Source organism: Myxine glutinosa, chromosome 3, assembly GCF_964187855.1.
Source record: "Myxine glutinosa chromosome 3, kmMyxGlut1.1, whole genome shotgun sequence".
NCBI lineage: Eukaryota > Metazoa > Chordata > Myxini > Myxiniformes > Myxinidae > Myxine > Myxine glutinosa.
Window position 1 is genome coordinate 1035723 of NC_136263.1, and position 23824 is coordinate 1059546.

At 36.6% G+C, this 23824-nt stretch overlaps 1 protein-coding gene across 1 annotated transcript in view; it reads right to left on the reverse strand.

The window, feature by feature from the left end:
• Positions 1–306: 306 nt before the first annotated feature.
• The window catches only part of NCAPH (non-SMC condensin I complex subunit H), a 204855-nt gene continuing 181337 nt past the window's right edge, over positions 307–23824 (reverse strand). The window contains exons 16-18 of the mRNA XM_068111352.2: positions 2031–2113; positions 1810–1885; positions 307–1556 (exon numbers count right to left, since the gene is read on the reverse strand). Coding sequence (XP_067967453.2) covers positions 1479–1556; positions 1810–1885; positions 2031–2113 — 237 coding nt within the window. The 3' untranslated portion in view covers positions 307–1478. The remainder of the gene's footprint in view (positions 1557–1809; positions 1886–2030; positions 2114–23824) is intronic.

Genomic DNA, 23824 nt, shown 5'->3' on the forward strand with positions numbered 1-23824 from the left:
ACACGGGCTGACCAAGCTTATGCCCGATTTTAAAATGTAATAAGCCTGTTAATTCTCTTCAAAAGGTGTGTTCAAATTTTCCCAAACACACAATTTTCATTCATGCACTCCCTTGGAGTTCCTTTAGTGCGCATGCTAAGTTTCAGGCCGCTAGATTTCATGGTTAAGGAGTTATGAAAGACACACACACACACACACACACACACACACACACACACACACACACACACACACACACACACACACACACACACACACACACACACACAATTATTATTATAGATGGAGAAAGTAGTCGTTTTGAGAAACTTTGCACAGACTGTTTTAATAAAATGGAAGCAATTTGCAATTGCACTCAGCATCATTCGCTTAGGTTAGTTGCCATGGATATATGTACAAAGTCCATTAGTTAGATGCCATGGATATATGTACAAAGTTTATTAGGTTAGATGCCATCGATATAATATATGTACAAAATAAAATCCATGAAATGTGAACCATAAGATAGTGTGCAAAAACAAAGCAGTGGGCCAGTGGGACTGGTTAAGTGTTTTGGAGGGAGGAAGACGGGGGTGAGGGTGAGGGGGGGAAGGAGATGGGACGGAGGGAGGCAGTTGGACGGGAGGAGAGAGGGAGAGATATTGAGGGGGGAAAGAGAGGACCGGGTGGGGATTGGGGGGGGGGGGGGCGGAAGAAGGGAGAGGGACATAGGAAGGGAGAGGGATGTAGGGAGAGGGTGGAGGGAGGCAGACAGAGGGGGATAGGGAGAGCCACAAGGGGAGAGAAGGCCTTACATTGTCAATTTCATACGAAGTGATAATAGTCTCAGGTAAGTACAATGCTTAGCTCGAGTGCCCCATCCTTGGTAGGATTCACATCAATCAAAATCGCCTTTAATTTCAACATGTATAAGAGATATATATGGTTCTTTAAGAAATAAAAATTTCGTAAAGAAACAATTTCTGTAATGAAGTTATCAAAAATTAGAGATGAGGATCAAAGTGAAAAATGAGGGACAAAGGTATCCACCTGCACAAAGGCAGTGTCACCTTCAATAAAAACTCATGAACAACGAATACGAGAGGGTGGAAGTTACAGAAAAGAACAGAAATGGACACGAGACAAAAACCACAAATACTGTATGTTAAACCGAACTTAACTTGGAATATATATATATATATACTAGTGAAAAGGTAGTTTAAAATACAGAATAACAATTTTCCTGTAGCTTTGGGGTTGAGCGCATAAGGTGTCGTTGCATCACATTTCCACCAAACCCAAAAGCCCCTATTGTACATCTTTCAATCCTCGGCCAATCCATCAGATCCATTATGTGGCGATACTTCATGGTATCGTATATTAAAACCAAGGCTACAGGAGTATCAGAGTGACACAACAGAAGCTGTCTGACAAGCAAGGTGATTTATCCTTTATCTTCATCAATTCAAACCTTGCAAGATTTGGGTAAGGGGAGAGATTCAGACAACGTTCAACATGGATGTGTCCTGTTCCACAATACAACTGCACATATCTTCCTGTCCATGAATCCTCAGGTTCTAGAGAAGGCAGAAAGCAAACACCAATATGGTCATCAATCATCCTTATAAGGTGTCCTCTCACCTTGGCTTGTATCAAAACGACATTACTTACATTCATAACATTCCACAAAATGCAGTTTGTATCTTCAACCCAACCAAACCCAATCCACTCACCTCCCCCAACCCTATTGAGGGCACAAAATATCTACATATCAAAATATTGTGAGCCATGGTGGCAGACCCCAGGTTCCCCTACCTCACCCACACACACCTTTTCGTTCGCCAGATGCAATAGAGATACAAATGCGAGAGGCACAGAGAGCTCCTTGGCCATCTTTCTTGGAAGTCTTTGTGCACAAGGGGAAACAGGACATAATGCAGGCATAAAGTTTCACTTTTGAGAGTGAAATCGAGGCTTAAGGTAAAAGTGGAAACGGCCAGAGAAATGCCATAAATTAATATGCTTGAGGTGAGGAACCTGCATTACATTACCTGTATGGAAGACAATCGCACATCTCCCTGAAATCCACTCTCCGTGAAAATTGCTTCTCATTTGGCAGCTTTTCCACGTTTTCCTAAGAGGCAAAGTGGAAGATTAAGGTGAAAATTCTGGAAAGATGGAGGGATTTGCAGGCGAAGATGTAAGAAAAGGAAGACAGGAAGTTCTTCAAAAGGAAAAGAGACAACTCTCAACCAGCAGTGTCGGACTGTTTCTACAATTAGTGCCCCCAGTTTTTAATGGTACCTCAGAGTTTCTTACACACCAAAGGAATACTAAACCAACATTGAGGATTTTCTCCATTTTTTCTGCCACTGTCCGAGCTGTATCTCGGATCAGCTTGGGACCTTTGGAATTAAAGTTTGTATCAATAATCGGAATAAAAAGTTTGCGGGATTGACATAATTTTTGACCTTGACCTAATTATAGACAATTTAACATTTTCATCAGAACTCGACTGTTGCTCGTCCGATCAAAACAAAAATTCACTCCGAGATCCCAGGCCCCAGAGTACGGCACATTTATGCTTAGTTTACATCATACCTCCCCTAGCCCCGGGTTTAAAGGTCACGGTCAAATGGCGGTCTAAAAAGAAAAGAGAAAACACGTTTTTTTGTCATTGCTCAATTTTATCAATGTAGAATCCCAAAGACCACTTGACCGTCCAACGCAACAGCGTACCTGCACTGAAGTTGTGCATCTGATATTTGATTAGTGTCCTTCACCTACTTTTTGGAAATGTGACCTAATTCACAAAAAACACCTTTTTGATAACAACTTTAATAATTCTCCTCAAACTTTCATGATGTTGAGTTTTATGAATAGATTGTATATGGGGACATATTTTCTTAATTGACCCTCTATCCCTAAATATTGAAGGTCAAGGTCATATGGGTAACCCCAAAAAATGCCATCATTGGATCGTGAGTGCAGGCCGGGGGAGAGTCACCCTTGGCGATCACTTTGTGATGACAGGTATTAACAAGTCTCCTTTCGGAATAAACTTTTTATAATCATCATGAATGGAAACAGAGCAGTTTACTTGTAGTGCTTGCACCTCTTTAATGATATCTTCCTTGTTAGAAATGCAGGGCAGAGAGCAAAAGCAAAAAGGACAAAAGTTATCAGAACAAGAAAAATCATAAAGGATCAGAATGTGAAGCCCTTCGGCCACAAAGTGGTCTTCATCAGAGACGACACTTTTGTAGAAGGCCAAGTCTTCGGTTGAAACGATGGACATCATCCAATAGCCTGGATTATTTTATTTGGCAAAACCCCAATTTGGATCTGCATTTGTTTTCTTCGTTTTAAAAATTTCTTGCAATTTTTGAAATTATGGATTCTCATGACAAACTGTTCTTTTATGCCTCTTTGGCGTACCATTCACAGACTCGACACCACGTTAGACGATCGGTTAGTCTGTGGTCTCGGCGAGTTCCGGAAAAACATAAATACAAGAGATGCGGAAAAACAAGAGCTTAATGACAAAGCGAGAAAGAATGAGGGAGGAAGTTTTGGTGGTGAGTTGACCAAAACTCAGCAATATAATGGCAGGTTCACTCGTGCTGGCTGAGGGAGCATGCCCTCGCTTGTCGGATGGCAGCGACACATGCCTGGATGGTACGGGCCGAAGGGCAGGGCGTGCGGGCGGCTAAATATCACCGCTCACTCTTTTACAAACCGTCTCAACAATGACATGTGATACCAATGTGGTCACATGGACAATGGACATTCCCTACAAGGGAAGGATGTGTGAGTAGGAATACTGGAAAGTCACCATGTGAGGAGTGTTCATCAGATGTTGCAGGTATGGAATGGACGTGAACCAGAAGTGAGAGTTCGGGAACAATGCAGTACACCTCTAAAGTATTCACAATAGGAGATGTGGGTGCATCAGGAATCCCCACAGGTGAATAGTAATGGTATTGTTAATTGATTAACTTTCTGGAAGTTAATCAATGAACAATGCCATCCAGGTAATCCCAAATAGCAAATTATTTGCTGCCAATGATAACTTAATGGAAATTGTATTGTACTCCACGTGTTGGGCAGAAAAAGATACCCCTGTGCAATTTGGACACATGAAGCACCGGGATATCGACACTTCTGTTGTAGGAAGTGCTGGCGAGTCCAAATACAAGATCAGCCATGTTGGCCTCCAAAGCCAATTGCAAACTGGGCATCCCGCATCATACAATGTCCTTTCTTGGCGCACCTGAACTCCCACAGGGCCTTCACCAGTAGCTTGATGGAGTACCGCTCTCCCCACTCAGCTGGTGCCCCTGCCTCACACCTTGCTCACCTTCACAGCCTGGAAACCAAGGACTTCAAGATTATTGCAATCTCCCACGATGAAGCTGAGTCTACAGGCCTATCAATTTCCCATTACAGACAGGTCGGTGGTCTCTCTCTCCTCTACCACCTCCTTTCTGGTCTTACACCCTCTGCTCTCTGTGTTTTGTGCTTTTTTCCCCCACCCCCCCACTTCCCCAGATTTTTCAGGGTACACAAGGTCCACCATCAACCGCCTTCTCGTGAAGATCCCAAAATCCAGGATCATTGCTCAGTTTCACTCATTCATTCTTTTTTTCCCCTTCCTCACCTGTGGAATCAACTTACACATCTTCAATCTCATTCAAGTCTTCAAGACAGCTGTTCACCATCATCTCAGATTATTGCCCAACCAAAACCACGATCTTTTCTACCTCATTAACTTACACTCGCCCCCCCCCCCACACCCCCTCCCCAACACACCTCCTTCCAAATTTCCAGTTTTTCATGCCGAGGTTCCTTCTGTATCCATCTTGTCCACCCCACACATACTCTCTTGCTCTTCATCGACATCCCCCCCACACCCATTATATGTCCAAGTCTCCCTCTACTTTGCCCATCAACCCTGCTATTGGTGTTTCCTCCCTTCCCCTCTCCCTACTGTTCCTTTTGTTATATTGCTTCCTGATCCTTTCAGTGTTCTTGTTCTTCCATGAGTCTCGCCTCTGTATAGAAATATATATCTATCTATCTATCCATCTCTCTATCTATATATATATTGTTGCGGATTTGAGAATCCTGTGTAATGTTTGTAAAGATCACCCTGAGTAATGTAAGTAATTCTTGTAAATACCTCCGTTGTGTGTAAAGGTCAAAGGTCGTCCTCTTAGTTACTCCATCGCAAGCACGTAGGCCATCATATACCCTTCTAAATAGTTATTTCCTTATTATGTGTATTAGTTTAAGGCTGTGTTTCCCACTAAATGACTCTGCATTGCACCGAATTGAAATAAGATAGATTCCCTTTCATTCCCAAAAACCCCCATTGCCAACTGCATTTGCCGCCATTCACCATGTGCAACAGCTCAGAGAAGAAAGGCGTGGCCCGCCCCTCGTCATCAGAGGGTGGAGCCAGGAGAGCCCTTGCCGACCAACCAAGGATGAGTGGGTATGGCTCAAGAGGGTGGGGTTATAAAACCCATTGCATCAGCCCCCACCGAGAGAAGTGCGTAAGAGTCCACCGGAGGTTGAGTTCAGAGCTCAGTGGAGGAACGGCAGTCCACCGGGAGCGAGTTGAGTTCAGTGGAGGAGGAGCAGCAGAGTGGAAGTGCGTAAGAGTTCAGTTGAGGAGGAGAGAGTGAGCTCTGGAGAGGAAAGCGAATGAGAATCGGCACGCCCTGCTCGCGATACCAACCAGCACCCTGAAGACCAACTAGTGCGGGCACGCGAACCTCGACGTGCCGCGGTCTTCGGATCTCACTGTCGCCCGTTCTGTAAACCAGAGTGCGAGGAGTCGGAGCTGTCACCTCCAGCCCTGCCGTTTGCACGGACCTGAACCTTCTAATCCCTCCACCCATTTCTGCCATTCCATCCTTTTGTGTACGTGAGTTTGTTTTGTGTGTCTTGTCCCTGGGAATAAGTTAAGCCTGTTTAGATAAGTTAATAATTGCACTGTGTCTTCTGATCCTTCCATCTTTCTGTCTTTATTTTCGTATCTTTCCTTCTCCTTGGTTCCTTTGATTGTGTACATAATAGTTAGTAATAAATTATATTTGTTCTTCCTACCTTGCCTTTCTTTCCTTTACATCCGTTTCGTTTTAGTGATTTCCCCATTGGATACCGGTGGCACGATTTGGCCATCGTTAAGAATCGGGTCAGTTACTTGCTAATGGTTCGTGCCGCGGCTGCTAATCCGCTCGGCAATTAACATCTTGTCCGCGGTCGCGAACGGGGTTGCTCACCTGCCTCTCCGGAGGGAGCCGAGCAACTTCAGGACTCACGTCGGTCAGTCATAAACAAGGGGATTAATCCCCCCTTCTTAAGGAGAAAAAGGCCGACGTAGAGATCCGTAACTATATATATAATATATAAAAGAAAGTTTTTGTTTGTTTGTTTGTCTGCACGCACTAATCTCATGAACAGTGAAAGATAGGAGGAAACCTCTAAAACATAAATGTCGGGACGGGCCCCGGGAAGGTTATAGGCGAGGTGGCGAGGCCAGTCGAGGCCGCATCGGCCGGGCTGGGCCCATTTCGTAATTAAAAGCTGAGCTGAATTATAATAGTCAATCTTCTAAAGCCACGAGTAAAAGCTGAATTATAAGAGTCAATCTTCTATAGCCACGAGTAAAAGCTGAATTATAAGAGTCAATCTTCTATAGCCACGAGTAAAAGCTGAATTATAGTAGTCAATCTTCTATAGCCACGAGTAAAAGCTGAATTATAATAGTCAATCTTCTATAGCCACGAGTAAAAGCTGAATTATAGTAGTCAATCTTCTATAGCCACGAGTAAAAGCTGAATTATAATAGTCAATCTTATATAGCTACGAGTAAAAGCTGAATTATAATAGTCAATCTTCTATAGTCACGAGTAAAAGCTGAATTATAGTAGTCAATCTTCTATAGCCACGAGTAAAAGCTGAATTATAGTAGTCAATCTTCTACAGCCACGAGTAAAAGCTGAATTTTCATAGTCAATCTTCTATAGCCACGAGTCACAGCTGAATTATAATAGTCAATCTTCTATAGCCACGAGTAAAAGCTGAATTATAATAGTCAATCTTCTTTAGCCACGAGTAAAAGCTGAATTATACTAGTCAATCTTCTATAACCATGAGTAAAAGCTGAATTATAATAGTCAATCTTCTATAGCCATGAGTAAAAGCTGAATTATAGTAGTCAATCTTATATAGCCACGAGTAAAAGCTGAATTATAGTAGTCAATCTTCTATAGCCACGAGTAAAAGCTGAATTATGATAGTCAATCTTCTATAGCCACGAGTAAAAGCTGAATTATAGTAGTCAATCTTCTACAGCCACGAGTAAAAGCTGAATTATAGTAGTCAATCTTATATAGCCACGAGTAAAAGCTGAATTATAATAGTCAATCTTCCATAGCCACGAGTAAAAGCTGAATTATAATAGTCAATCTTCTATAGCCACGAGTAAAAGCTGAATTATAGTAGTCAATCTTCTATAGCCACGAGTAAAAGCTGAATTATAATAGTCCATCTTCTCTAGCCATGAGTAAAAGCTGAATTATAATAGTCAATCTTCTATAGCCACGAGTAAAAGCTGAATTATAGTAGTCAATCTTCTATAGCCACGAGTAAAAGCTGAAATATAATAGTCAATCTTCTATAGCCACGAGTAAAAGCTGAATTATAGTGGTCAATCTTCTATAGCCACGAGTAAAAGCTGAATTATAGTAGTCAATCTTCTGTGGCCACGAGTAAAAGCTGAATTATCATAGTCAATCTTCGATAGCCATGAGTAAAAGCTGAATTATAGTAGTCAATCTTCTGTGGCCACGAGTAAAAGCTGAATTATCGTAGTCAATCTTCTATAGCCACGAGTAAAAGCTGAATTATAGTGGTCAATCTTCGATAGCCACGGGTAAAAGCTGAATTATTATAGTCAATCTTCTATAGCCACGAGTAAAAGCTGAATTATAGTAGTCAATCTTCCATAGCCACGAGTAAAAGCTGAATTATAGTAGTCAATCTTATATAGCCACGAGTAAAAGCTGAATTATAATAGTCAATCTTCTATAACCATGAGTAAAAGCTGAATTATAATAGTCAATCTTCTATAGCCATGAGTAAAAGCTGAATTATAGTCGTCAATCTTATATAGCCACGAGTAAAAGCTGAATTATAATAGTCAATCTTCTATAACCATGAGTAAAAGCTGAATTATAATAGTCAATCTTCTATAGCCATGAGTAAAAGCTGAATTATAGTAGTCAATCTTATATAGCCACGAGTAAAAGCTGAATTATAGTAGTCAATCTTCTATAGCCACGAGTAAAAGCTGAATTATGATAGTCAATCTTCTATAGCCACGAGTAAAAGCTGAATTATAGTAGTCAATCTTCTACAGCCACGAGTAAAAGCTGAATTATAGTAGTCAATCTTATATAGCCACGAGTAAAAGCTGAATTATAATAGTCAATCTTCCATAGCCACGAGTAAAAGCTGAATTATAATAGTCAATCTTCTATAGCCACGAGTAAAAGCTGAATTATAGTAGTCAATCTTCTATAGCCACGAGTAAAAGCTGAATTATAATAGTCAATCTTCTCTAGCCATGAGTAAAAGCTGAATTATAATAGTCAATCTTCTATAGCCACGAGTAAAAGCTGAATTATAGTAGTCAATCTTCTATAGCCACGAGTAAAAGCTGAAATATAATAGTCAATCTTCTATAGCCACGAGTAAAAGCTGAATTATAGTGGTCAATCTTCTATAGCCACGAGTAAAAGCTGAATTATAGTAGTCAATCTTCTGTGGCCACGAGTAAAAGCTGAATTATCATAGTCAATCTTCGATAGCCATGAGTAAAAGCTGAATTATAGTAGTCAATCTTCTGTGGCCACGAGTAAAAGCTGAATTATCGTAGTCAATCTTCTATAGCCACGAGTAAAAGCTGAATTATAGTGGTCAATCTTCGATAGCCACGGGTAAAAGCTGAATTATTATAGTCAATCTTCTATAGCCACGAGTAAAAGCTGAATTATAGTAGTCAATCTTCCATAGCCATGAGTAAAAGCTGAATTATAGTAGTCAATCTTATATAGCCACGAGTAAAAGCTGAATTATAATAGTCAATCTTCTATAGCCACGAGTAAAAGCTGAATTATAAAAGTCAATCTTCCATAGCCACGAGTAAAAGCTGAATTATAGTAGTCAATCTTCTATAGCCACGAGTAAAAGCTGAATTATAGTAGTCAATCTTCTATAGCCACGAGTAAAAGCTGAATTATAATAGTCAATCTTCTATAGCCACGAGTAAAACCTGAATTATAATAGTCAATCTTCTATAGCCACGAGTAAAAGCTGAATTATAGTAGTCAATCTTCTATAGCCATGAGTAAAAGCTGAATTATAATAGTCAATCTTCTATAGCCACGAGTAAAAGCTGAATTATAGTAGTCAATCTTCTAGAGCCAGGAGTAAAAGCTGAATTATAGTAGTCAATCTTCTATAGCCACGAGTAAAAGCTGAATTATAATAGTCAATCTTATATAGCCACGAGTAAAAGCTGCATTATAGTAGTCAATCTTATATAGCCACGAGTAAAAGCTGAATTATAATAGTCAATCTTCCATAGCCATGAGTAAAAGCTGAATTATAGTAGTCAATCTTCTATAGCCATGAGTAAAAGCTGAATTATAATAGTCAATCTTCTTTTGCCATGAGTAAAAGCTGAATTATAATAGTCAATCTTCTATAGCCATGAGTAAAAGCTGAATTATAATAGTCAATCTTCTATAGCCATGAGTAAAAGCTGAATTATAGTAGTCAATCTTCTATAGCCACGAGTAAAAGCTGAATTATAGTAGTCAATCTTCTATAGCCACGAGTAAAAGCTGAATTATAATAGTCAACTTCTATAGCCACGAGTAAAAGCTGAATTATCGTAGTCAATCTTCTATAGCCATGAGTAAAAGCTGAATTATAGAAGTCAATCTTCCATAGCCACGAGTAAAAGCTGAATTATAGTCGTCAATCTTCTATGGCCACAAGTAAAAGCTGAATTATAATAGTCAATCTTCTATAGCCACGAGTAAAAGCTGAATTATAGAAGTCAATCTTCCATAGCCACGAATAAAAGCTGAATTATAGTAGTCAATCTTCTATAGCCATGAGTAAAAGCTGAATTATAATAGTCAATCTTCTATAGCCACGAGTAAAAGCTGAATTATAGAAGTCAATCTTCTATAGCCACGAGTAAAAGCTGAAATATAATAGTCAATCTTCTATAGCCATGAGTAAAAGCTGAATTATAATAGTCAATCTTCTATAGCCACGAGTAAAAGCTGAATTATAATAGTCAATCTTCTTTAGCCACGAGTAAAAGCTGAATTATAATAGTCCATCTTCTCTAGCCATGAGTAAAAGCTGAATTATAATAATCAATCTTCTATAGCCACGAGTAAAAGCTGAATTATAGTAGTCAATCTTCTATAGCCACGAGTAAAAGCTGAATTATGATAGTCAATCTTCTATAGCCAAGAGTAAAAGCTGAATTATAGAAGTCAATCTTCTATAGCCACGAGTAAAAGCTGAATTATAATAGTCAATCTTCTATAGCCACGAGTAAAAGCTGAATTATAGTAGTCAATCTTATATAGCCACGAGTAAAAGCTGAATTATAATAGTCAATCTTCCATAGCCACCGGTAAAAGCTGAATTATAATAGTCAATCTTCTATAGCCACGAGTAAAAGCTGAATTATAGTAGTCAATCTTATAGAGCCACGAGTAAAAGCTGAAGTATAATAGTCAATCTTCTATAGCCACGAGTAAAAGCTGAATTATAATAGTCAATCTTCCATAGCCACGAGTAAAAGCTGAATTATAGTAGTCAATCTTCTATAGCCACGAGTAAAAGCTGAAGTATAATAGTCAATCTTCTATAGCCAGGAGTAAAAGCTGAATTATAGTAGTCAATCTTCTATAGCCACGAGTAAACGCTGAATTATAGTAGTCAATCTTCTATAGCCATGAGTAAAAGCTGAATTATAATAGTCAATCTTCTATAGCCACGAGTAAAAGCTGAATTATAATAGTCAATCTTCTATAGCCACGAGTAAAACCTGAATTATAATAGTCAATCTTCTATAGCCACGAGTAAAAGCTGAATTATAGTAGTCAATCTTCTATAGCCAAGAGTAAAAGCTGAATTATAGTAGTCAATCTTATATAGCCACGAGTAAAAGCTGAATTATAGTAGTCAATCTTTTATAGCCACGAGTAAAAGCTGCATTATAGTAGTCAATCTTATATAGCCACGAGTAAAAGCTGAATTATAATAGTCAATCTTCCATAGCCACGAGTAAAAGCTGAATTATAGTAGTCAATCTTCTATAGCCACGAGTAAAAGCTGAATTATATAAGTCAATCTTCTATAGCCACGAGTAAAAGCTGAATTATAGTAGTCAATCTTCTATAGCCACGAGTAAAAGCTGAATTATAGTAGTCAATCATCTCTAGCCACGAGTAAAAGCTGAATTATAGGAGTCAATCTTCTATAGCCACGAGTAAAAGCTGAATTATAGTAGTCAATCTTCTTTCGCCACGAGTAAACGCTGAATTATAGTAGACAATCTTCTATAGCCACGAGTAAAAGCTGAATTATAGGAGTCAATCTTCTATAGCCATGAGTAAAAGCTGAATTATAGTCGTCAATCTTCTATAGCCACGTTGTAAAAGCTGAATTATAATAGTCAATCTTCTATAGCCATGAGTAAAAGCTGAATTATAGTAGTCAATCTTCTATAGCCACGAGTAAAAGCTGAATTATAGTAGTCAATCTTCTATAGCCACGAGTAAAAGCTGAATTATAATAGTCAATCTTCTATAGCCACGAGTAAAAGCTGAATTATAGGAGTCAATCTTCTATAGCCACGAGTAAAAGCTGAATTATAGCAGTCAATCTTCTATAGCCACGAGTAAAAGCTGAAATATAGTAGTCAATCTTCTATAGCCACGAGTAAAAGCTGAATTATAATAGTCAATCTTATATCGCCACGAGTAAAAGCTGAATTATAGTAATCAATCTTCTATAGCCACGAGTAAAAGCTGAATTATAATAGTCAATCTTCTATAGCCACGAGTAAAAGCTGAATTATAGTAGTCAATCTTCTATAGCCACGAGTAAAAGCTGAATTATAGAAGTCAATCTTCTATAGCCATGAGTAAAAGCTGAATTATAATAGTCAATCTTTTATAGCCACGAGTAAAAGCTGAATTATAATAGTCAATCTTCTATAGCCATGAGTAAAAGCTGAATTATAGTCGTCAATCTTCTATAGCCACGAGTAAAAGCTGAATTATAGTAGTCAATCTTCTACAGCCATGAGTAAAAGCTGAATTATAATAGTCAATCTTCTATAGCCACGAGTAAAAGCTGAATTATAATAGTCAATCTTCTATAGCCACGAGTAAAAGCTGAATTATCATAGTCAATCTTCTATAGCCACGAGTAAAAGCTGAATTATAGTGGTCAATCTTCGATAGCCACGAGTAAAAGCTGAATTATAGTAGTCAATCTTCTATGGCCATGAGTAAAAGCTGAATTATGGTAGTCAATCTTCTATAGCCACGAGTAAAAGCTGAATTATCGTAGTCAATCTTCTATAGCCACGAGTAAAAGCTGAATTATAGTGGTCAATCTTCTATAGCCACAAGTAAAAGCTGAATTATAGTAGTCAATCTTCTGTGGCCACGAGTAAAAGCTGAATTATCGTAGTCAATCTTCGATAGCCATGAGTAAAAGCTGAATTATAGTAGTCAATCTTCTGTGGCCACGAGTAAAAGCTGAATTATCGTAGTCAATCTTCTATAGCCACGAGTAAAAGCTGAATTATAGTGGTCAATCTTCGATAGCCACGGGTAAAAGCTGAATTATTATAGTCAATCTTCTATAGCCACGAGTAAAAGCTGAATTATAGTAGTCAATCTTCCATAGCCACGAATAAAAGCTGAATTATAGTAGTCAATCTTCCATAGCCACGAGTAAAAGCTGAATTATAGTAGTCAATCTTCTATAGCCACGAGTAAAAGCTGAATTATAATAGTCAATCTTCTATAGCCATGAGTAAAAGCTGAATTATAATAGTCAATATTCTATAGCCATGAGTAAAAGCTGAATTATAATAATCAATCTTCTTTTGCCATGAGTAAAAGCTGAATTATAATAGTCAATCTTCTATAGCCATGAGTAAAAGCTGAATTATTATAGTCAATCTTCTATAGCCATGAGTAAAAGCTGAATTATAGTAGTCAATCTTCTATAGCCACGAGTAAAAGCTGAATTATAGTAGTCAATCTTCTATAGCCACGAGTAAAAGCTGAATTATAATAGTCAATCTTCTATAGCCACGAGTAAAAGCTGAATTATCGTAGTCAATCTTCTATAGCCATGAGTAAAAGCTGAATTATAGAAGTCAATCTTCCATAGCCACGAGTAAAAGCTGAATTATAGTCGTCAATCTTCTATGGCCACAAGTAAAAGCTGAATTGTAATAGTCAATCTTCTATAGCCACGAGTAAAAGCTGAATTATAGAAGTCAATCTTCCATAGCCACGAATAAAAGCTGAATTATAGTAGTCAATCTTGTATAGCCATGAGTAAAAGCTGAATTATAAGTCAATCTTCTATAGCCACGAGTAAAAGCTGAATTATAGTAGTCAATCTTCTATAGCCACGAGTAAAAGCTGAAATATAATAGTCAATCTTCTATAGCCATGAGTAAAAGCTGAATTATAATAGTCAATCTTCTATAGCCACGAGTAAAAGCTGAATTATAATAGTCAATCTTCTATAGCCACGAGTAAAAGCTGAATTATAATAGTCCATCTTCTCTAGCCATGAGTAAAAGCTGAATTATAATAGTCAATCTTCTATAGCCACGAGTAAAAGCTGAATTATAGTAGTCAATCTTCTATAGCCACGAGTAAAAGCTGAATTATAGAAGTCAATCTTCTATAGCCACGAGTAAAAGCTGAATTATAATAGTCAATCTTCTATAGCCACGAGTAAAAGCTGAATTATCATAGTCAATCTTCTATAGCCACGAGTAAAAGCTGAATTATAGTGGTCAATCTTCGATAGCCACGAGTTAAAGCTGAATTATAGTAGTCAATCTTTTATGGCCATGAGTAAAAGCTGAATTATGGTAGTCAATCTTCTATAGCCACGAGTAAAAGCTGAATTATCGTAGTCAATCTTCTATAGCCACGAGTAAAAGCTGAATTATAGTGGTCAATCTTCTATAGCCACGAGTAAAAGCTGAATTATAGTAGTCAATCTTCTGTGGCCACGAGTAAAAGCTGAATTATCGTAGTCAATCTTCGATAGCCATGAGTAAAAGCTGAATTATAGTAGTCAATCTTCTGTGGCCACGAGTAAAAGCTGAATTATCGTAGTCAATCTTCTATAGCCACGAGTAAAAGCTGAATTATAGTGGTCAATCTTCGATAGCCACGGGTAAAAGCTGAATTATTATAGTCAATCTTCTATAGCCACGAGTAAAAGCTGAATTATAGTAGTCAATCTTCCATAGCCACGAATAAAAGCTGAATTATAGTAGCCAATCTTCCATAGCCACGAGTAAAAGCTGAATTATAGTAGTCAATCTTCTATAGCCACGAGTAAAAGCTGAATTATAATAGTCAATCTTCTATAGCCATGAGTAAAAGCTGAATTATAATAGTCAATATTCTATAGCCATGAGTAAAAGCTGAATTATAATAATCAATCTTCTTTTGCCATGAGTAAAAGCTGAATTATAATAGTCAATCTTCTATAGCCATGAGTAAAAGCTGAATTATAATAGTCAATCTTCTATAGCCATGAGTAAAAGCTGAATTATAGTAGTCAATCTTCTATAGCCACGAGTAAAAGCTGAATTATAGGAGTCAATCTTCTATAGCCACGAGTAAAAGCTGAATTATAATAGTCAATCTTCTATAGCCACGAGTAAAAGCTGAATTATCGAAGTCAATTTTCTATAGCCATGAGTAAAAGCTGAATTATAGAAGTCAATCTTCCATAGCCACGAGTAAAAGCTGAATTATAGTCGTCAATCTTCTATGGCCACAAGTAAAAGCTGAATTGTAATAGTCAATCTTCTATAGCCACGAGTAAAAGCTGAATTATAGAAGTCAATCTTCCATAGCCACGAATAAAAGCTGAATTATAGTAGTCAATCTTGTATAGCCATGAGTAAAAGCTGAATTATAATAGTCAATCTTCTATAGCCACGAGTAAAAGCTGAATTATAGTAGTCAATCTTCTATAGCCACGAGTAAAAGCTGAAATATAATAGTCAATCTTCTATAGCCATGAGTAAAAGCTGAATTATAATAGTCAATCTTCTATAGCCACGAGTAAAAGCTGAATTATAATAGTCAATCTTCTATAGCCACGAGTAAAAGCTGAATTATAATAGTCCATCTTCTCCAGCCATGAGTAAAAGCTGAATTATAAGTCAATCTTCTATAGCCACGAGTAAAAGCTGAATTATAGTAGTCAATCTTCTATAGCCACGAGTAAAAGCTGAATTATAGAAGTCAATCTTCCATAGCCACGAGTAAAAGCTGAATTATAATAGTCAATCTTCCATAGCCACGAGTAAAAGCTGAATTATAGTAGTCAATCTTATAGAGCCACGAGTAAAAGCTGAATTATAATAGTCAATCTTCTATAGCCACGAGTAAAAGCTGAATTATAATAGTCAATCTTCCATAGCCACGAGTAAAAGCTGAATTATAGGAGTCAATCTTCTATAGCCACGAGTAAAAGCTGAAGTATAATAGTCAATCTTCTATAGCCACGAGTAAAAGCTGAATTATAGTAGTCAATCTTCTATAGCCACGAGTAAACGCTGAATTATAGTAGTCAATCTTCTATAGCCATGAGTAAAAGCTGAATTATAATAGTCAATCTTCTATAGCCACGAGTAAAAGCTGAATTATAATAGTCAATCTTCTATAGCCACGAGTAAAAGTTGAATTATAGTAGTCAATCTTCTATAGCCACGAGTAAAAGCTGAATTATAATAGTCAATCTTCTATAGCCACGAGTAAAAGCTGAATTATAATAGTCAATCTTCTATAGCCACGAGTAAAACCTGAATTATAATAGTCAATCTTCTATAGCCACGAGTAAAAGCTGAATTATAGTAGTCAATCTTCTATAGCCACGAGTAAAAGCTGAATTATAATAGTCAATCTTCTATAGCCACGAGTAAAAGCTGAATTATAGTAGTTAATCTTCTATAGCCATGAGTAAAAGCTGAATTATAGTAGTCAATCTTCTATAGCCACGAGTAAAAGCTGAATTATAATAGTCAATCTTATATAGCCACGAGTAAAAGCTGCATTATAGTCGTCAATATTATATAGCCACGAGTAAAAGCTGAATTATAATAGTCAATCTTCCATAGCCATGAGTAAAAGCTGAATTATAGTAGTCAATCTTCTATAGCCACGAGTAAAAGCTGAATTATAGCAGTCAATCATCAATAGCCACGAGTAAAAGCTGAATTATAGTAGTCAATCTTCTATAGCCATGAGTAAAAGCTGAATTATAGTAGTCAATCTTCTTTCGCCACGAGTAAACGCTGAATTATAGTCGTCAATCTCTATAGCCACAAGTAAAAGCTGAATTATAGGAGTCAATCTTCTATAGCCACGAGTAAAAGCTGAATTATAGTAGTCAATCTTCTATAGCCACGAGTAAAAGCTGAATTATAGTAGTCAATCTTCTATAGCCACGAGTAAAAGCTGAATTATAATCATCAATCTTCTATTGCGACGAGTAAAAGCTGAATTATAGTAGTCAATCTTCTATAGCCACGAGTAAAAGCTGAATTATAGTAGTCAATCTTCTATAGCCAAGAGTAAAAGCTGAATTATAGTAGTCAATCTTCTATAGCCAGGAGTAAAAGCTGAATTATAGTAGTCAATCTTATATAGCCACGAGTAAAAGCTGAATTATAGTAGTCAATCTTTTATAGCCACGAGTAAAACCTGAATTATAATAGTCAATCTTCTATAGCCACGAGTAAAAGCTGAATTATAGTAGTCAATCTTCTATAGCCACGAGTAAAAGCTGAATTATAATAGTCAATCATCTATAGCCACGAGTAAAAGCTGAATTATAGTAGTCAATCTTCTATAGCCACGAGTAAAAGCTGAATTATAGTAGTCAATCTTCGATAGCCACGAGTAAAAGCTGAATTATAATAGTGAATCTTATATAGCCACGAGTAAAAGCTGCATTATAGTAGTCAATCTTATATAGCCACGAGTAAAAGCTGAATTATAATAGTCAATCTTCCATAGCCACGAGTAAAAGCTGAATTATAGTAGTCAATCTTCTATAGCCACGAGTAAAAGCTGAATTATCGTAGTCAATCATCTCTAGCCACGAGTAAAAGCTGAATTATAGTAGTCAATCTTCTATAGCCACGAGTAAAAGCTGAATTATAGTAGTCAATCTTCTTTCGCCACGAGTAAACGCTGAATTATAGTAGACAATCTTCTATAGCCACGAGTAAAAGCTGAATTATAGTAGTCAATCTTCTATAGCCACGAGTAAACGCTGAATTATAGTAGTCAATCTTCTATAGCCATGAGTAAAAGCTGAATTATAATAGTCAATCTTCTATAGCCACGAGTAAAAGCTGAATTATAATAGTCAATCTTCTATAGCCACGAGTAAAAGCTGAATTATAGTAGTCAATCTTCTATAGCCACGAGTAAAAGCTGAATTATAATAGTCAATCTTCTATAGCCACGAGTAAAAGCTGAATTATAATAGTCAATCTTCTATAGCCACGAGTAAAAGCTGAATTATAGTTGTCAATCTTCTATAGCCACGAGTAAAAGCTGAATTATAGTAGTCAATCTTCTATAGCCACGAGTAAAAGCTGAATTATAATAGTCAATCTTCCATAGCCATGAGTAAAAGCTGAATTATAGTAGTCAATCTTCTATAGCCATGAGTAAAAGCTGAATTATAGCAGTCAATCATCTATAGCCACGAGTAAAAGCTGAATTATAGTAGTCAATCTTCTATAGCCATGTGTAAAAGCTGAATTATAGTAGTCAATCTTCTTTCGCCACGAGTAAACGCTGAATTATAGTCGTCAATCTCTATAGCCACGAGTAAAAGCTGAATTATAGTAGTCAATCTTCTATAGCCACGAGTAAAAGCTGAATTATAGTAGTCAATCTTCTATAGCCACGAGTAAAAGCTGAATTATAGTAGTCAATCTTCTATAGCCACGAGTAAAAGCTGAATTATAATCGTCAATCTTCTATAGCGACGAGTAAAAGCTGAATTATAGTAGTCAATCTTCTATAGCCACGAGTAAAAGCTGAATTATAGTAGTCAATCTTCTATAGCCATGAGTAAAAGCTGAATTATAGTAGTCAATCTTCTATAGCCAGGAGTAAAAGCTGAATTATAGTAGTCAATCTTATATAGCCACGAGTAAAAGCTGAATTATAGTAGTCAATCTTTTATAGCCACGAGTAAAACCTGAATTATAATAGTCAATCTTCTATAGCCACGAGTAAAAGCTGAATAATAGTAGTCAATCTTCTATAGCCACGAGTAAAAGCTGCATTATAGTAGTCAATCTTATATAGCCACGAGTAAAAGCTGAATTATAATAGTCAATCTTCCATAGCCACGAGTAAAAGCTGAATTATAGTAGTCAATCTTCTATAGCCACGAGTAAAAGCTGAATTATATAAGTCAATCTTCTATAGCCACGAGTAAAAGCTGAATTATAGTAGTCAATCTTCTATAGCCACGAGTAAAAGCTGAATTATAGTAGTCAATCATCTCTAGCCACGAGTAAAAGCTGAATTATAGTAGTCAATCTTCTATAGCCACGAGTAAAAGCTGAATTATAGTAGTCAATCTTCTTTCGCCACGAGTAAACGCTGAATTATAGTAGACAATCTTCTATAGCCACGAGTAAAAGCTGAATTATAGTAGTCAATCTTCTATAGCCACGAGTAAAAGCTGAATTATAGTAGTCAATCTTCTATAGCCACGAGTAAAAGCTGAATTATAGTAGTCAATCTTCTATAGCCACGTTGTAAAAGCTGAATTATAATAGTCAATCTTCTATAGCCATGAGTAAAAGCTGAATTATAATCGTCAATCTTCTATAGCCACGAGTAAAAGCTGAATTATAGTAGTTGATCTTCTATAGCCACGAGTAAAAGCTGAATTATAATAGTCAATCTTCTATAGCCACGAGTAAAAGCTGAATTATAGGAGTCAATCTTCTATAGCCACGAGTAAAAGCTGAATTATAGCAGTCAATCTTCTATAGCCACGAGTAAAAGCTGAATTATAGTAGTCAATCTTCTATAGCCACGAGTAAAAGCTGAATTATAATAGTCAATCTTATATCGCCACGAGTAAAAGCTGAATTATAGTAATCAATCTTCTATAGCCACGAGTAAAAGCTGAATTATAATAGTCAATCTTCTATAGCCACGAGTAAAAGCTGAATTATAGTAGTCAATCCTCTATAGCCACGAGTAAAAGCTGAATTATAGTAGTCAATCTTCTATAGCCACGAGTAAAAGCTGAATTATAATAGTCAATCTTCTATAGCCACGAGTAAAAGCTGAATTATAGTCGTCAATCTTCTATAGCCACGAGTAAAAGCTGAATTATAGTAGTCAATCTTCTACAGCCATGAGTTAAAGCTGAATTATAAGTCAATCTTCTATAGCCACGAGTAAAAGCTGAATTATAATAGTCAATCTTCTATAGCCACGAGTAAAAGCTGAATGATCGTAGTCAATCTTCTATAGCCATGAGTAAAAGCTGAATTATAGTGGTCAATCTTCGATAGCCATGAGTAAAAGCTGAATTATAGTAGTCAATCTTCTATGGCCATGAGTAAAAGCTGAATTATGGTAGTCAATCTTCTATAGCCACGAGTAAAAGCTGAATTATCGTAGTCAATCTTCTATAGCCACGAGTAAAAGCTGAATTATCGTAGTCAATCTTCTATAGCCACGAGTAAAAGCTTAATTATAGAGGTCAATCTTCGATAGCCACGAGTAAAAGCTGAATTATTATAGTCAATCTTCTATAGCCACGAGTAAAAGCTGAATTATAGCAGTCAATCTTCCATAGCCACGAATAAAAGCTGAATTATAGTAGTCAATCTTCCATAGCCACGAGTAAAAGCTGAATTATAGTAGTCAATCTTCTATAGCCAGGAGTAAAAGCTGAATTATAATAGTCAATCTTCTATAGCCATGAGTAAAAGCTGAATTATAATAGTCAATATTCTATAGCCATGAGTAAAAGCTGAATTATAATAGTCAATCTTCTTTTGCCATGAGTAAAAGCTGAATTATAATAGTCAATCTTCTATAGCCATGAGTAAAAGCTGAATTATAATAGTCAATCTTCTATAGCCATGAGTAAAAGCTGAATTATAGTAGTCAATCTTCTATCGCCACGAGTAAAAGCTGAATTATAGTAGTCAATCTTCTATAGCCACGAGTAAAAGCTGAATTATAATAGTCAATCTTCTATAGCCACGAGTAAAAGCTGAATTATCGTAGTCAATCTTCTATAGCCATGAGTAAAAGCTGAATTATAGAAGTCAATCTTCCATAGCCACGAGTAAAAGCTGAATTATAGTCGTCAATCTTCTATGGCCACAAGTAAAAGCTGAATTATAATAGTCAATCTTCTATAGCCACGAGTAAAAGCTGAATTATAGAAGTCAATCTTCTGTGGCCACGAATAAAAGCTGAATTATAGTAGTCAATCTTCTATAGCCATGAGTAAAAGCTGAATTATAATAGTCAATCTTCTATAGCCATGAGTAAAAGCTGAATTATAATAGTCAATCTTCTATAGCCACGAGTAAAACGTGAATTATAAGAGTCAATCTTCTATAGCCATGAGTAAAAGCTGAATTATAATAGTCAATCTTCTATAGCCACGAGTAAAAGCTGAATTATAGTCGTCAATCTTCTATAGCCACGAGTAAAAGCTGAATTCTAATAGTCAATCTTCTATAGCCACGAGTAAAAGCTGAATTATAGTAGTCAATCTTCTATAGCCACGAGTAAAAGCTGAATTATAATAGTCAATCTTCTATAGCCACGAGTAAAAGCTGAATTATAGTCGTCAATCTTCTGTAGCCACGAGTAAAAGCTGAATTATAGTAGTCAATCTTCTATAGCCATGAGTAAAAGCTGAATTATAGTAGTCAATCTTCTATAGCCACGAGTAAAAGCTGAACTATAGTAGTCAATCTTCTATAGCTACGAGTAAAAGCTGAATTATAGTAGTCAATCTTCTATAGCCACGAGTAAAAGCTGAATTATAATAGTCAATCTTCTTTTGCCATGAGTAAAAGCTGAATTATAATAGTCAATCTTCTATAGCCATGAGTAAAAGCTGAATTATAATAGTCAATCTTCTATAGCCATGAGTAAAAGCTGAATTATAGTAGTCAATCTTCTATAGCCACGAGTAAAAGCTGAATTATAGTAGTCAATCTTCTATAGCCACGAGTAAAAGCTGAATTATAGTAGTCAATCTTCTATAGCCACGAGTAAAAGCTGAATTATAATAGTCAATCTTCTATAGCCACGAGTAAAAGCTGAATTATAGTAGTCAATCTTCTATAGCCACGAGTAAAAGCTGAATTATAGTAGTCAATCTTCGATAGCCACGAGTAAAAGCTGAATTATAATAGTGAATCTTATATAGCCACGAGTAAAAGCTGCATTATAGTAGTCAATCTTATATAGCCACGAGTAAAAGCTGAATTATAATAGTCAATCTTCCATAGCCACGAGTAAAAGCTGAATTATAGTAGTCAATCTTCTATAGCCACGAGTAAAAGCTGAATTATATAAGTCAATCTTCTATAGCCACGAGTAAAAGCTGAATTATAGTAGTCAATCTTCTATAGCCACGAGTAAAAGCTGAATTATCGTAGTCAATCATCTCTAGCCACGAGTAAAAGCTGAATTATAGTCGTCAATCTTCTATAGCCACGAGTAAAAGCTGAATTATAGTAGTCAATCTTCTTTCGCCACGAGTAAACGCTGAATTATAGTAGACAATCTTCTATAGCCACGAGTAAAAGCTGAATTATAGTAGTCAATCTTCTATAGCCACGAGTAAACGCTGAATTATAGTAGTCAATCTTCTATAGCCATGAGTAAAAGCTGAATTATAATAGTCAATCTTCTATAGCCACGAGTAAAAGCTGAATTATAATAGTCAATCTTCTATAGCCACGAGTAAAAGCTGAATTATAGTAGTCAATCTTCTATAGCCACGAGTAAAAGCTGAATTATAATAGTCAATCTTCTATAGCCACGAGTAAAAGCTGAATTATAATAGTCAATCTTCTATAGCCACGAGTAAAACCTGAATTATAATAGTCAATCTTCTATAGCCACGAGTAAAAGCTGAATTATAGTAGTCAATCTTCTATAGCCACGAGTAAAAGCTGAATTATAATAGTCAATCTTCTATAGCCACGAGTAAAAGCTGAATTATAGTAGTCAATCTTCCATAGCCACGAATAAAAGCTGAATTATAGTAGTCAATCTTCCATAGCCACGAGTAAAAGCTGAATTATAGTAGTCAATCTTCTATAGCCATGAGTAAAAGCTGAATTATAATAGTCAATCTTCTATAGCCATGAGTAAAAGCTGAATTATAATAGTCAATATTCTATAGCCATGAGTAAAAGCTGAATTATAATAGTCAATCTTCTTTTGCCATGAGTAAAAGCTGAATTATAATAGTCAATCTTCTATAGCCATGAGTAAAAGCTGAATTATAATAGTCAATCTTCTATAGCCATGAGTAAAAGCTGAATTATAGTAGTCAATCTTCTATAGCCATGAGTAAAAGCTGAATTATAGTAGTCAATCTTCTATAGCCACGAGTAAAAGCTGAATTATAATAGTCAATCTTCTATAGCCACGAGTAAAAGCTGAATTATCGTAGTCAATCTTCTATAGCCATGAGTAAAAGCTGAATTATAGAAGTCAATCTTCCATAGCCACGAGTAAAAGCTGAATTATAGTCGTCAATCTTCTATGGCCACAAGTAAAAGCTGAATTATAATTAATAGTCGATCTTCTATAGCCACGAGTAAAAGCTGAATTATAATAGTCAATCTTCTATAGCCATGAGTAAAAGCTGAATTATAATAGTCAATATTCTATAGCCATGAGTAAAAGCTGAATTATAATAGTCAATCTTCTTTTGCCATGAGTAAAAGCTGAATTATAATAGTCAATCTTCTATAGCCATGAGTAAAAGCTGAATTATAATAGTCAATCTTCTATAGCCATGAGTAAAAGCTGAATTATAGTAGTCAATCTTCTATAGCCACGAGTAAAAGCTGAATTATAGTAGTCAATCTTCTATAGCCACGAGTAAAAGCTGAATTATAATAGTCAATCTTCTATAGCCACGAGTAAAAGCTGAATTATCGTAGTCAATCTTCTATAGCTCAATGGAATATAGCTTCTATAGCTTCATCCGCAGCTCAATGGAATACTGTTCTCCCCTATGGGCCGGTGCTCCTGCCTCACACCTAGCTCGGCTTCACGCTGTTGAAACCAAAGCTTTCAGAATTATTGGAATCTCCCGCGATGAAGCTATCTCTGAGGGCCTTTCACTCACTCACCGCAGGCAGGTAGGTGGTCTTTCTGTCTTCTACCGACTCCTCTCCGGCCTTGCTCCCCCAGCTCTCTCT